Below are 14,692 nucleotides of genomic sequence, written 5' to 3'. Positions count from 1 at the left end.
AGCATTCGCATTCCGGTAATTTTCTGACCATCCCTTTCTTTTACCAAGGCCTTCGGATTGTTGACACATTGTGAGCAAAGGCACTGTATCGACACACGCGCTTGCACCACCAATTTCTTCATCTTCTCAAGACAACCTCCTGATTGAACCACAAGCGTTGACGTCACGCCCGAGCCTCGACCCGTACCGCCATGGGCGTCCAAACCCAATAACGACTCTCAATAACAAATCCCACCCCCTTTTCTCGCGCCTGTGCGCAGCAGGTGGTTATACAGAGAGCCATGGCGCGCGATTCGCTGGAGCTGGCCTCGCTGGCCTCCTCGAGCCAGCTCAACGACCAGACCGCCGACGACGTTTCCTCACGCCCAAGCATCGGCTCCTCGCGTCGTCTGTCCCTTATAGAAGAGGATCCCTTACACCCGTCCGACTACGAATCCGGTCGAGCGCGCATGAACCGATCGTACAGCGTGTCGTCAGCCTTCGACTTTGCGGCCAACATGTTCCCGTTAAGCTCGACAGCTGCCGGTGGCGGAAGCGGATATGCGCCTCTGGGAGCGCCGACGGCGAATGGCGGTGTGGAGAGCTTGGAGAAACACAAGACGCTGACATACCTCAACGGGCTGAGTCTCATTATCGGTCTTGTCATCGGGTCCGGCATCTTCTCGAGTCCTAGTCAGGTGGGAAGCCAGGTCGGGTCTCCTGGTGCTGCGCTGGTCGTCTGGGTTTTCGCCGGTATCCTGGTCTGGACGGGTGCGTCCTCGTACGCTGAGCTCGGCGGCGCGATACCCCTCAACGGGGGCTCGCAGGTGTACCTGGCCAAGACATTCGGGGAGCTGACGGGGTTCCTGTTCACGTGGGTAGCTGTTCTGGTGCTGAAGCCGGGCAGCGCGGCGATCATTGCGATCATCATGGGAGAGTATTTTGCGAGGGCGTTCATTGGCGCGGATGCGGAGACGATGAATCCATGGGTGAGCAAGGGGGTGGCTTTGGTGGGACTGGTTCTCGTCACGTCCCTCAACTGTGTGTCGACCAAGATGGGTACGCGAGCGAATGACATGCTCATGTTCCTCAAATTCTTCGCCCTGCTGGGCGTCGCCGTGATTGGTATCATCGTGGCCGCCACTGGGATCTCGTACAAGGGCGACGCGCACAACGACTGGAAGAAGACGGGATGGTTCGACAATACGAGCTCGGACCTGTCTCACTGGGCCGTGGCGCTGTACGGTGGTCTGTGGGCCTACGATGGCTGGGACAATGTATGTTTCTCTTTTGGAGGGTCGGCTACGAGATGTGCTAATGCTGGTAGACGAATTACGTGGTGGGCGAGTTTCGTAACCCGCAACGCGACCTGCCCCGGGTGATCAATACGGCCATGCCACTGGTCATCTGTTTCTACGTGTTGGCAAATGTAGCGTACTTGCTAGTGTTGCCGCTCGACAAGGTCAACAGCTCCAACACAGTAGCGGTGGCCTTTGGCTCGCAGGTGTTTGGACCCGTGGGCGCGCTCATCTTCGCGCTCATTGTCAGCGCGAGCTGCTTTGGCGCCCTCAACTCGTCGACCTTTACGTCGAGCCGCCTCATCTACGTAGCCGGCAAGGAGAGCTACTTTCCCGAGATTTTCGGCACGCTAGGTGTCGGGAATGCCGACCGGCAGAGCCTCAACACGCAGCACACCCGAAGCTGGGCTATCAAGAAGCTGAGTGCGCTGGTGGGCGACGGGGACGCGGGGCTATTCTGCACACCCATCTACGCGCTGCTCCTGAACGGCATCCTGACGGCGCTCTACTGCATTGTGGGCGAGTTCAGCACCCTCGTCACCTTTTACGGTGTGGCCGGCTACATCTTCTACTTCTTGACCGTGCTGGGCGTCATTGTTTTGCGCTATAAGGAGCCGAACCTCGAGAGGCCGTACAAGACGTGGATCACGACACCAATCATCTTCTGCTGCGTCAGCCTGTTCCTGCTGAGCAAGGCTGTGTTTGCAGAGCCCATACAGACGCTGATTGTGCTGGCGTTCATCGTTGTGGGCATTCCAGTGTACTACTGGCGGGTGAAGGGACGGGATCGCCCGCTCAAGAGGGAGGATGCCAGCGACAGCCAGCCCTGGTGGAAGTTCTGGAAATGAGCAGGCAGAACAAGCTGTAAAATTCAAGCGTTGAGTGATCAAGAAGCATGCATTGTCTCGGAGGGAATAGACGTCAAGTAATGACAAATGAGCTCATGATTCATGATGATGGCTAACATGCTAAATGTACAATGTACGTTCCCTCTCTGCTGACTCTTCCCCTTTGCCTTACTTCTTCTCACGCTGGCCGTACGCCTTGGTGGCATAGTCACCGTTGTGCACGATCAGGTCCTCAGGCCTGTAGTCGTGCTTGCCACTGAAGTAGCTCTGAAGGATGGCCTTTGTGCCGTCGGCGTACCTCTTCTGGGCATCGAGGGACGTGCCCGACATGTGCGGCACCATGGCGTTGCCGCCGCCAAAGGGGTTCTTGGCGTAGCGCAGAGGATGGTCCTGGGGCGCCGGCTGGGGGAACCAGACGTCGCCGCCGTAACCGGCGAGGTGGCCGCTCTTGAGAGCCTCGGCGACGTCCTCCTTGACGACGATGGCGCCGCGTGCGGTGTTGATGAGGTAGGAACCCTTCTTCATCTTGGCGATGAGGTCCTTGTTGAAGAGACCCTTTGTCTTCTCGTGGAGGGGGCAGTTGATAGTGACGACGTCGCACTGGGCGAGGAGTTCCTCGAGGGTGTCGACGCGGCGGGCGCCAATCTCCTTTTCGACCTCGGGCTTGAGGGGCTGGTAGTCAAAGTAGAGGAGCTCCTTGCAGTCAAAGGCCTTGAGGCGGCGGAGGACGCGCTCGCCGATGCGGCCGACGGCGACGGTGCCGACGACCTTGCCCTCGAGGTCGTACTCCTGCTTGGCGGAGGCGGCCACGTCCCACTCGCCGCGCTCAATCTGCTCGTGGGCGGGGACAAAGTTGCGGATGAGGACGAGGATGGTCATGACGACGTGCTCGGCGACGGAGACGACGTTGGAACCGGTGACCTCGGCGACGGTGATGCCGCCGTTGGTGGTGTTGGCGGCGTTGAGGTCGACATGGTCGGAGCCGATGCCGGCCGTGACGGCGATCTTGAGTTTCTTGGCCTTGGCGAGGCGCTCGGCGGTCAGGTAGCCCGGGTGGAAGGGGGTGGTGATGATGACCTCTGCGTCGACGAGCTCCTTGTCGAATGTGCTGTTCTCGCCCTCCTTGTCCGAGGTGGTGACGAGCGTGTGGCCTTGATCCTCAAGCCACTTGCGGATGCCGAGCTCATTCTCGGTGGTACCGAGCAGACCGGGGACCTTGTCATTGTTAGCTTTCTGTCAGGGCCAAAGATGCCGTTCCCTCGTGGAGTTTCTCATGAGGCTCAATTCTGTGCTGCTATGGACGTGACTCGGTGAGGCAGGTGAGGTCATGGTCCGATCACGAGTGCCCCGCTCCTTCCTGCATAATCCCACTTCTTCGGGCTGCAGCGACAGGGAAGGTGCGTGACGTGTTCCCAAAAAGGCAATGGTGCAGAGAGCCCAGCGTGATGTTCTGGGTCGCGTCGAATTCGGCCTCATCACATTGTCTTGCTCGGGTGGATGGAGGGCTCAAAGTCAAGGAGGAGAGAAAGGGCACACGTACGTCCTTGGCATGCTGGCCGCCGTCGTAGAGAACGAGAAGAACCTTGACCTGGGACTAGTTAGCTTGCGGGCTCTGGACCGGTGTTGCAAGTGCCGCTCACCATGATTGCGGTTGTGTGTATATGACTGAGAGCGAGAGGTTTGGGTGATGGATGAATATCGTAGCAGGATCAATGAATGCTATCCGTGAAGCGAATGCAATCCTTATATACCCTCCAATGACTCTGGAACTTCCCCTCTTCAATTCGTACGTAACGAGCCGTTCGTACCGTGCACCCAACCATTGCGTGTGCGTCGCAACGGGACACTTTCGGAGAGTCAACTTGCTCGCTGCTAGACTAGGAACCGGTGCGCCTTCCCCTCATCTGGTGCACGGCTCCAATAACATTGTATCACTCGCTCCGCGTTGCTGGTCCAGTCGATGTGCCGTGTCCTGCAGGACATTTCTCGGTGTTCGGAGTCGCCATTAGTCGGGTGGGGCGTGGTGTCTCCTCCGCACGGCCGGAACAAATCAAACAGATGCAGTGATAGAACAAATGCCCCTTCTAGGGATCGGTATGTTTTCGGAAGAGGTAGTTATTCGGGGATCTAGTCTAGTCTACAGATGGCAATGAGGAGGGCAGAGACGGGAATAGCCCGATCTTTGCAGATGCTCGAAGTGGTGTGGTACGATGCCGGCGCCTACTGCGGCTGGGGCACCATTGGCTATAAGCTGTTGAGCAGTCCAGGTTTCCCCTCACGTTTCATGAACATATGATCTGGGCTATTCTGAATCTTTCATCAGGCTCTCGACGATATCTTCGTTTTCGGCTCTATGAGGCGACTCCTGCAGCCAACACATTCTTGGCAGAGGCATCATCAGTACCCGTCGTTACGCTGATCAAGTTCTAGATCTCCCATACTGAACGCAGTATGACACCAGCGTTGTACGACTCATCTCTTCGACTGTGGAAAAGAAGCTGCACCAGTGGCAAGGCCTAAGATTCGATCAAAGCTGCTGGTCACTTCTATCGTTAACACATGTATTAGAAATATAACGCAGTCAGCATGTATTGGCTCAAAGCATTCATCGAATATTGGCGCTGTCCCCTGGATGCTTGACCATGGTCGAGATTGAAGCTCGCCATGCCCAAGTCCTGCCACTTTGGGCTGCCCCGCTCCAGTCAGTGTCTCTCATTCCGAGCCCTGGCCGAAAGTCCGACTCGTTAGCGGCAGTTTTCACAGAACAATAAGAAGAGCACAAGTCGAGAGACGAATCAGTAAGTAGAAATGTCAATATAGCAAATCGCTTCGGGTATCATAATTGAACGCTTATCATGTCGATGCTTTCCTCCATTCCCAGTCCCCCGACCTCCGTTCCCGGGTGGGGCCGATGAGCCGTCTTGGCACCCGGCGCTGCCCCATCCACTTGCCCCTCGAGAGCTTCCCCAAAGAACGTGGTGTCCGCCTGGTCAAATTCATAATCCAACCACTCGGGAACCTCGTCTTCACCACTGGAACCCTCGTGGGCGGACTCGTCCTGACCCTCCTCACCGTCCTCGCCGAGTTTCACGACGGCAGCGCTGTCTGCGTCGACGCTGTGCGAGTGGATGTGCCTCTCCCCACTCTTGTACGCCATGATCTGAACACCGGCAGACGCTGCGGCTCTTAGATAGTCGTATATATCGCACATTCGACGATCAAGTCGGTTCTCGTTCCGCACCTGGGCCTCTATCAGCATCGGTCCGCCCTGCAGGAGTGGCCAGACGCTGGTGTCAAAGGTAAAGGTCTGCAGGTTAGGCAGCAGACCGAAGCAATCTGAGATCACATGGTTTTCAAACTGATCCCAGCCAATTTCAACCCAGTACTGCTCCAAGCCATTCATCACAGTGGTCGAGAAGTGCACGTTGGCGTAGGTCACCCGGACGTCCGTGATGAGACCGCGACAATGGGAGGGGGCTTTGTCCAGAAACTTTTTCAGGGCATCCGAGCTTAGAAATGCAAAAATGGGGATCTCCCACAGAATTTCCCCGTAGATACGGTTCCTGAATCTCAATTAGTATTATTGACTTTGCGCGCGGACGGGAAATTTTGAGTTTAAAAGGGGCAGACTTACGCTTTGGTACACGTCCTGAGAAACGCAGCAAAAGCGCCAAAGTCGCCACGGTAGTCGCCAACCTGCCCTGGAAGGGTGTGGCAGATGTCACCCGTCCCCATGGCTTGGATCTGATAGAGATCTGGCTTCTCCATGTAGGTGAGGTGGGGCGGGGACTTGGTCCAGTCGACAGGTCCCCTCTCCTGGCAGTAGGGGTACACGTTTGGCCGGGACTTAGAGTGATTTGTACCAGCGCTGTCCAACCTGAGCTGGTCTGCGGGATCCAGAATGCTGTGGACAATCTGGTTGAGGATCTCCGCTGGCAGGGAGAACAGGGGCGACTGGCGCTGTTGGTCATGCTTGATGTGCTCCATTGTAAGAGAGGTTGACCAGGAATGGAGTAGAATATTAGAGAGGAGTGGATTGAGATGATGATATATTGATCGACATACGTAGTCAGGGTATGGCAAAGCAACGAAGGACGGACTTCATCCTGATGCATTGGTCCCTTTTTTATAGCTTTTGAAGGCTTGATTCAACTTCTTTCTAGAAATCTGGCAAGGTTTAGTGCATGGACATAAGCTTTGCAAAAATGGACTAAAAGCAACCTAGAATTTGTTATTAACTTTCGAGCACGTTTAGCGGGAGGAGCCGCGTTAGGGGTCCAGATCGGACTGATTATTTCGTGTTTATTAGATACCACAGCTTTCCTCACCAGGAAGAATTGAGTGGCACATGGTGCCAGCCTGCTTATCAGAGTGCTCTGGACCATTATTTTTGCCCATGAACTATCTTTAGTGTTTAAAATCCCAGGGTGCTTTCGTCCCAGGCTAGACACGAGCAATGACACTGCCCCGTGCCCGGGAGTAGCTATCAGGTGCGTCAGTGCTCGAGATACTTGGCATGGCATCCCTCGACCTTATAAAAGAAACATCTATCCCAGTAATCAGAAAGATGAGCTTCTTCGCCCAATGAACCATATTCGCAAGCCGTTGTGTCGACACCCTCGAGGTCGTGCAGTCGCGTGTTGTGTTCAATGAGCATGCCCATACTCTTGAACTCCGTATCTCACAAATGGCAAAGTAAAGGCACTGGTCCAATTTCGGCATGAATCCAATGATCGATACGTGTACTGACCATGGGGGGAGAAATGTGTGGAGAAGGCGTCGTTCGCTCGAACCCGGTGAAGGACGCTCCTTGACAGACGTTGTTTCCGAGATTCGTATCTAAGCGCCACATTGGATGGTGAATAGGCACTATTGAGAGATTTTGGCGAATGCCCGGCCAGTCAGAGGGATGGTAAGAGTATCGAAAGTCTAGGAACCTTGTTTCAGAAAGGTTTGGTTTTCGCACATTTTATATGGTTTTTGCATGCTGTCTTTGATGTGGACTAATTACAGATGGGTGGTCCATGACAGTCCCAACCTTCCAATGTTGGCGGTGATACCAGAGGACCTCCCCTTGAACTTGATTCCCAGATTATACCCACCTACTTAATCGGCTCCCATAGACCTCTCCATATCCCGCCAGTGTATATACATCTTTAGCAGCATTACAGCATCCAGAAAAGCTCTGTCTTCCACCGCGTGAACCACGTGCAAGTGGGTCGTCTTGAAGAGATCCGGTCTCTGTACGCGTATTCGCGTCTAGTCTATCAACAATCAAACCCTCGAAAATCCGAGATGCCTCAGAATTTGCCGCGCAGTGTACCTCCAGTCACACGTAGCAACTCCAGACCCCTTTGCTGGGATCATAAGATGTCACTTTTGTGACAGAAACTATCAGTCGCTCAACATGTCGTCAACCAAGCAGTCGCAAACGGGCAGCATCCCAATATTCGCGCGAATCCTTGAACACACCGGCCTACGAACCCTGTATCACTCATCCATCGACGTCAAACTCCTCTGTATCCAGCCTGGTGTGCGTCTCTTTGCCTATGGTGCGTATACGCTGGTCCTGGTGTCTTTCTGGCGGGAGCTGGACATTTCGCAGAACTATATCGAGCTGTTCATGACCTTGACACTCTTTGACGATGTGGGCATTAGCTTTGTGCTCGCCTGCTTCGCGGACGGCATCGGGCGCAAGTGAATTCTCACGTTTGGCGCCGTGCTCATGGTAGCAAGTGGCGTAGACTTTGCTCTCTCGAGCTCATTCTGGATTCTTCTGTGCGCTGCTGTCTTGGGTGTCATCAGCCCCAGGTAGGAAGAGCTGACGCCCAAAAGACTCCCTTACTTGACTGACGACGCACCAGTGGCAACGAGATTGAGCCGGTCCGTGCGGTCGAGGAGAGTACAATTGCGCACATCGTCACGCCCAAGCAGAGGGGTGATATCTACGCCTGATATAGCATGACTGGCAGTGCAGGCTCGGCATTTTGTACCATGACGTGCGGCTGGCTGCTGGACTTTGCCTTTGCCAAGCTTGATTGGCAGGAAGCCGACGTTTATCGCCAAACGTCTGGGAATTGTGCCGACCATGGTCTTCACACACATCCCTTCCGCCGTCTTCCTCGCTCTCTCTGATACCCATCCCGAGCTCGCTACAGGGGTCTCTTACTTTTCTCATTCTGAGGTCCTGCACCCAGTCTATGGATGTTGCACCTCGCTCTGCATTCCTGGCAGCCATTCTGCGCCCCGAGGAAAGGGTCGTGAGCATGGGCCTCATCAATGTCGTTAAGACCACGGCAACGAGTGTTGGGTCGTCTATCGCGGACACGCTGGCAGGCAGTCTAACCACGAACGGCACGACGCTGACAGGAGGGCAGGCCGCAGGCGAAGGAGGGGATGAAGCAGCAGGGTAGCCAAAACCGTTGTAATTAACTTAGTTAACTAGCTAATGCAAATAGACGTTGTCATGGTGCCTGGAAATGTGGGGCGCATCGATCGTCATGCGGGCGCTGTGTCACGAGCGAGACAGACTGACAGATTTCCGACAACGCGCCTGACCAACAGCACCCTCCCTTTGTAACCGCAATCTGATCCCATTCCCCCTCCTTCTCTCTGCTTATATCCTCCAGAACCCTCGCCATGACCCGCCGTACGCCCAGCGCGCACTCGTCGCACGCCAACCTCCATAGCGCCATGCTCGCCCACCGCCTACACGAGCCCACCCCAGCCTTGCCCACCAGCCGTCCCGAGGTCGTCGAGGCCTCCAAGCCCGAGGCTTTCACCAAGCCCTTCACCGACTTTCTCGAGGAGAACCCGACCATCTTCCACGTCGTCGAGTACAGCAAGCGCAAGCTCGAGGCCAAGGGGTACAAGGAGCTGCCCCCGCGCGCTGCGTGGAAGCTCGAGGCTGGGGGCAAGTACTACACCACCCGCAACGGCAGCGCCGTCATCGCCTTTGCCGTCGGCAAGGCGTACAAGCCGGGCCATGGCGTCGCCATGATCGCCGGCCACATTGACGCCCTCACCGCCAAGCTCAAGCCCGTCAGCAAGAAGCCCAACAAGGCGGGCTACCTGCAGCTCGGCGTCGCGCCCTACGCCGGTGGCCTCAACGCCACCTGGTGGGATCGTGACCTGTCCATCGGTGGGCGTGTAGTCGTGCGCGACATCGAGACGGGCAAGACGAGCACCAAGCTCGTCAAGCTCGGCTGGCCGATTGCCAAGATTCCCACGCTGGCGCCTCACTTTGGCGTCGGCATGATGGGCACCAACAACGCCGAGACGCAGGCCGTGCCCATCATCGGCCTCGAGGGCCCCAACGACGCCGTGGAGGCCTTCGGCGGTGACGATTCCTTTGTGCGGTCGCAGCCACCGCGCCTCGTCAAGCTCATCGCCAAGGAGCTCGGCGTCCAGGACTACGACTCCATCCTCAACTGGGAGCTCGAGCTCTTTGACTCGCAGCCCGCCCAGACCCTCGGCCTCGACAAGGAGTTCATCACCGCCGGCCGCATCGACGACAAGCTCTGCTCGTGGTCGGCCCTCACCGCCCTCCTCCACGCCGAGGAGAAGGAGGATGACAGCTACATCAAGCTCGTCGCCCTCTTTGACGACGAGGAGATTGGCTCGCTCCTGCGCCAGGGCGCCAAGGGCAACTTCCTCCCCTCCACCATTGAGCGCATCGTCGAGTCGCTCAGCTCATCCGCCTACGGACCCAGCCTGCTCGGCCAGACGTACGCACGCTCGTTCCTTTGCTCCTCCGACGTCTCCCACGCCGGCAACCCCAACTTCCTGGCCAACTACCTCGACGACCACATCCCCCAGCTCAACGTGGGCATGGTCATCTCGGCCGATTCCAACGGTCACATGACCACCGACGCCGTCTCGACGGCCATTATGCGGCGCGTGGCTGAGCTCGAGGGGCTCCGGACGCAGACCTTCCAGATCAGGAACGACTCTAGGAGTGGCGGTACTGTGGGTCCCATGCTGTCGAGTGCCATGGGCGTGCGGTCGGCCGACGTCGGCTCGCCACAGCTGAGCATGCACTCCGTAAGGGCGACGACAGGTGCGCTCGACCCCGGTCTGGGTGCCCTGTTCTTCAAGAGTTTCCTGGATCACTGGGAGCAGATTGATGGTGAGTGGGCGTAGAATCGATCATGCATGTAAATGTATAGAATTGGTTGGACAGCCTCCGCTGTAATCTATCTGATGGGGTTTCCAAATTCCGCAAGCCGGGTCGCTATCTATAGGTCTATGCAGTATCTCCAAAGGGGTATCTACCGCCCCGCTTGTCTCCTCAGCTCGTTCGCCATGTCCAATTCAAAGTCCTCCTCCTCCTCATCGACATCGTCCTCGTCATCATCTTCTTCGTCATCAACTTGATCACCCACTGCACCCGCTTCGTCCGCCTCTTCCTGCTCCTGTGGTGTACGCTTCTTCTTCTCGAAATCTTGCTTGTGCGCTTCTGATATGATCCTGCTAAAGGTGCGGCCGGTCAATGTCTGCGCGCGACTGCGAAGACCAGCCCTGCTAAAGGTGCTGCCCACGGCAGTGGAGGACGCAGTGATGCCGCCCTCTTCCTGCTGTGCCGGAGGTGGTGCCTCGCTCTCGCCAGCGGGGATTGTTGGTGATGTATCGGATGAGGCGCGGTCCATCAGTGGCTCGATCCTGTACGGCAGCGGCACGTCCCTAGAGGCCTTATACTGCGATACGTTCGCACAATGCTCGTTCTCCACGCGGAACAGGGCCCAACCACCACGACGGAGGACCTCCATCAGGGCCACCAAGAAGGAGACGATGGTGGAGTGCTGCCGGTCGTGCGTAAAGATGGCGTAAAAGATCCAGGCAAAACGGATGATCGGATCAATGACCATGATTGTGTAGTACGGCCACTTGCGTTTCAGAGCGAGTATGTCGCGGAGACACCAGTACTTTGAGTCTGCCTGGACCAGGGAGAAATCCATAAACAGGTCCCAGATCGCTGTCACGTCAGTCTTGATCATAGAGGCGCTAGAAAGAAGTCACTTACAGCAGTAGATGCTGTTGATCAGCGAAAAGGTGATGAACAGCGCGAGATTGGCATGCGTGCCATATATCCGGTACATCGAGAGTGTGACAGCAGCCATGATGGTCATGGAGTATTTACCGCAGTTGACGAGGTGAGGAAAGATATTCTTTGTATCCCTGTACCGCCGGATGCATTGTAGAAACCGCCATATCGGCGGTAGGGCAGCGAGGAAGCCCATCAGACGCGAGTGACTCGAGTTACAGCGGACGGGGTTCTCCCATTCGTTGGCGTACAAACAGCAGAAGAGCTCAATATTCTGGACCTCTGGTCAGCCATGGGAAACTAAGAAAGGGCCTGGGAACCCACAGCGGTTGCGTATGTCAGGGAGCAGTATATGTCGCCCAGGAAAAAGTCACGGAATTCTACAGGGTATAAGCCCGCCAAAAGCAATCGCCACTGGTGCCGTTAGTCTTCACGTCAACTATCGCTCCCAGTCAGCGACTCACATGAGAATATGCAAGCCATTTCCGCGACCTGTAGGCGAGGACGGGGAATGGCAGGAGTATGATGAGAACAGTGAGTCCGATGAGGATCACCGGATAGTACAGATACAGCGACTCCGGGCCGTACCTGCTAAAGTTCGCCCACGTAAAAACGCCAAAGAGCAAAAGGAAGAAGCTCGGGAACGCGGTCAGCGACTGCCAGTCCATGTGGTGTCGCTGGTCAAACTCGAAAATGAAGGGATAGTTGATCTTGCTCTTGGTCCAGACCATGCAGTCTAGGCAAAAGAGCGCAAAGAGAACGAGCACGAGAAAGTATCCGCCGTACAGTTGTAAGAGATAGCTCGTCTCTTGCCGTAGCTGACCATCTTCGTGCTCGAGTAGTTGTGCGGCGTAGACCGTGCCCTGGACGGCGAACACCAGTCCGGTGCCGATGAGGAACCCGCTCTGGAATGCCAAGCCCGACTGCTCAGGTTGCTTCTTGGTCAGGCTTCGAAGCTTGCCGGCCGCAAGCTTGTGGTTGCCGCGCTCAAAGTAACGTGCGTAGAGGTCTTCCACGGCCTTAATGTGGCCCTCCAGGACGTCACTGCTCACGAACCAGGCATGGTTGACCTTTTCGTTCACGTAACGATATGGCGGTCGTGCATTGACGGCTTTGTCGAACTTCTTGTTGAGCTTTCGAAAGGCAGTCCGGTTGAGCAGCGCATAGGACTTGAGCAGCTCAAGACCTCGATAGAACTCGTGGAGAGCGAGCTTGAGCTTGCGCTTCGCCGTCCGATACGACACATCGTGATCCTGCGGTCGTCGACTGTAATCACGCCCCCCGTCGCCCGGGCCAGAGCTACCGACCAGCGGGGTGCGAGGCATGATCTGGAAGGCCTTGCTGTTGGGACCTGGCGGAAACATTTTTCTCTTAATGGGCCGCAAGATCCCGTTCTGGATCAACCGATCCTTGTCGCTTCCCCCGCGCACCCCATCCACCGGGTCGTCTGATTGCCCATTGTGCGCAATCTCTTGGATCCGTCTATTGCGCATCTCATGAAGCTGTTCTTTCAGAACCGCCAGCCGTGCTCCAGCCTGCTCTTCCTTCATTTTGTAAAAGGTCTCGACCTTGGCGAGCTCCGAGTCCATGAAACGGTAGAACTCAGCTTCCCTCTCTCTGACAAGATCAAAAGGCTGCAAGTTGACGCCATTCCTGCTGTTCGGGCTGAGCCTCGAGTTTATTGCTTGGCCGTGTGATAGCAGTCGCCTCAACTGCGAAGGACGTTGGGAGACCTGCCCAGCCATGGCGCGCTTCGGCAGCAAATGCGCGTCCGGATCACTGTTCCTCTTCGCTGCCAGGACAGACCCTGCCGATGCACTGCGAGGCGCTGAAAGACGGCTCATTTGCTTCCGCACAGTGCCTGAGGGCTTCTGAGGTTCTCGCGATTCTGATGGTCGGTCCTGTATGGCCGGTGGCGGTAGTCCAAAGAGCCCATCGTCATTCATGTCTGCTTTTGTGGTCGGGGGAGTTTTGACGAAGCTTCCGTACTGCAAATTATCATGGGCATCTTTCAGAGCTTCGTCCTCCATCCGGGACGGTTGCGGCATTGGTATTGACTTAGGTGGCATCGTCTGCTGCCTTGCCGCTGTTGACATCGTCCGTTCCAGGAGAGAATCATCTTGTTCGCCATCACTGTTATCGTCGCTATGATCTGCGTTCTGCGGTCTTCGCTCTTGAAATTGCTGCGCCGTGTAGAACGAGGGTGTCTGTCCACCGGTATTTCGAGGAGTGCCGTTGGCGCGATACACGGCTCGTGTGACAGCCTTGATGTATTTCTTTCCAGCTTTGTAATTTAGGTACTTTATTCGCCATTCTGGACTCCGTAGTCAGCGCACTGGTCCGAAATACACATCTCTTGGAGGTGAGGTCCCGTGAGGCAGAGGTACGTGGCTGTGGCCTTCGCTTCAAGACCACCAGAAACCTTCAGGAACCCCCAGCATCCTTTAAGACAACGATCCGCCAGCTCTTTGACGTACCTGGAACCGCATCTCGTTCCAGCTCCTTTGCAAACTTCATGACGTTTCGGGGGTCATACGCTCAGGCGCAGTGTGCATCCCACGCTCGCCGCTCCCAATGCGCGTGCAAATCGCTGCGATGGACGGTCGAGTCCCGAACCTGCGGATACAATAAAGGCTGTGAGGCGTCGTTGCGACTGAGACCAGCTCTCGTCAAGTAACGGTTGTTCGATGCCGGCGCGTGCTATCGGGGTAGCGCGGTGATTGGGCTGTCGGCGCCGGTGCACGCCCACGGACTGGCACTTGAAGTCTCAGACAAGGCGGGAGCCGGTTGTGCTGTCTGAGACCATTTAACGAGGGAGCGCTCGGATGGGGTTGGCGGTTGACCTGTAAAGATGCACGGATGAAGAACGTGGGCAGCTCGAGCCGCAAATTTTTTGGCAGTTGCGGCAGTTCCGTCCCCGCGATTGCCAAAGCTCGAGTCCATGTCCATCACGGTGTCATGGTGACCAGGGTTTGACGTGTGCGTTTTGTGGTTGTTCCTTAATTTTCAGGACACCTAGTGTTGCTAACAGCTTATAAGGTCCTATTTGGACATATTTTCTCCCGGCTTTCAAGGCCTGGGCATGGAAAGCATTCCTTTCTTATTTCTTGGCCTCGCGGTTCATTATTCAGTTACGCTGATGCTTGCAAGGCACGTCGCGTGCAAGCGCCACCTCGAAAATTACCGGCCTACCCTGTATTCGTGCCAATCAACAAGCCGGACCACAAATAGATAGAGTTATCAAACACCCAGGTTTGCGTCTAAAAGCACGCAAGTCCCGTCGACAATTAATGACTCTGCTGCGGAATTTCATATGACGGTAATCTGAGCCACTCGCTGTAGACGTTTCGCCTTGCCTTCCGTCAAGGCCCACGAAATGAATCCTCCGGGAAACATTTTCAAAAAAAAAAATGATTTTCAGATCTAACAGACCACGGCAATTTCTTCATGGATATAGTTTCAACAGCCACTTACGATCAACACACGAGCCGTCACTGACAGCTGACCGTTAGACTTTGCGATCC

The 14,692-nt window shown here is 55.9% G+C and overlaps 6 protein-coding genes across 6 annotated transcripts; 3 read left to right on the top strand and 3 right to left on the bottom strand.

The window, feature by feature from the left end:
* Window positions 1-281: 281 nt before the first annotated feature.
* Window positions 282-2,125, top strand: J7T54_001255 (Y+L amino acid transporter-like protein; the record flags this gene model as incomplete). Its single annotated transcript, XM_051505212.1, has 2 exons — window positions 282-1,256; window positions 1,307-2,125. 2 exons carry the CDS (start codon window positions 282-284, stop codon window positions 2,123-2,125), a joined length of 1,794 nt encoding a protein of 597 aa, XP_051363254.1.
* A 168-nt stretch (window positions 2,126-2,293) lies between these two features.
* On the bottom strand, window positions 2,294-3,768 carry J7T54_001254 (formate dehydrogenase (NAD+); the record flags this gene model as incomplete). Its single annotated transcript, XM_051505211.1, has 3 exons — window positions 2,294-3,340; window positions 3,666-3,713; window positions 3,766-3,768. The coding sequence occupies 3 exons, from the start codon at window positions 3,766-3,768 to the stop codon at window positions 2,294-2,296; spliced, it is 1,098 nt and encodes a 365-aa protein (XP_051363253.1).
* Window positions 3,769-4,961: 1,193 nt separating this feature from the next.
* Window positions 4,962-6,112, bottom strand: J7T54_001253 (uncharacterized protein; the record flags this gene model as incomplete). Its single annotated transcript, XM_051505210.1, has 2 exons — window positions 4,962-5,688; window positions 5,760-6,112. 2 exons carry the CDS (start codon window positions 6,110-6,112, stop codon window positions 4,962-4,964), a joined length of 1,080 nt encoding a protein of 359 aa, XP_051363252.1.
* Window positions 6,113-7,532: 1,420 nt separating this feature from the next.
* J7T54_001252 (uncharacterized protein) lies at window positions 7,533-8,080 on the top strand (the record flags this gene model as incomplete). Its single annotated transcript, XM_051505209.1, has 2 exons — window positions 7,533-7,822; window positions 7,990-8,080. The coding sequence occupies 2 exons, from the start codon at window positions 7,533-7,535 to the stop codon at window positions 8,078-8,080; spliced, it is 381 nt and encodes a 126-aa protein (XP_051363251.1).
* A 684-nt stretch (window positions 8,081-8,764) lies between these two features.
* Window positions 8,765-10,267, top strand: J7T54_001251 (vacuolar aminopeptidase 1; the record flags this gene model as incomplete). The annotated part of the gene is made up of 1 exon (XM_051505208.1): window positions 8,765-10,267. One exon carries the CDS (start codon window positions 8,765-8,767, stop codon window positions 10,265-10,267), a length of 1,503 nt encoding a protein of 500 aa, XP_051363250.1.
* A 128-nt stretch (window positions 10,268-10,395) lies between these two features.
* J7T54_001250 (uncharacterized protein) lies at window positions 10,396-13,198 on the bottom strand (the record flags this gene model as incomplete). Its single annotated transcript, XM_051505207.1, has 3 exons — window positions 10,396-11,099; window positions 11,148-11,442; window positions 11,633-13,198. The coding sequence occupies 3 exons, from the start codon at window positions 13,196-13,198 to the stop codon at window positions 10,396-10,398; spliced, it is 2,565 nt and encodes an 854-aa protein (XP_051363249.1).
* Between the last annotated feature and the right edge of the window lie 1,494 nt (window positions 13,199-14,692).

Source organism: Emericellopsis cladophorae, assembly GCF_022114955.1.
Source record: "Emericellopsis cladophorae strain MUM 19.33 chromosome Unknown NODE_13_length_450635_cov_117_157991, whole genome shotgun sequence".
Classification (NCBI taxonomy): Eukaryota; Fungi; Ascomycota; class Sordariomycetes; order Hypocreales; family Bionectriaceae; genus Emericellopsis; species Emericellopsis cladophorae.
This window is presented reverse-complemented; position numbering and strand designations above follow the sequence as displayed.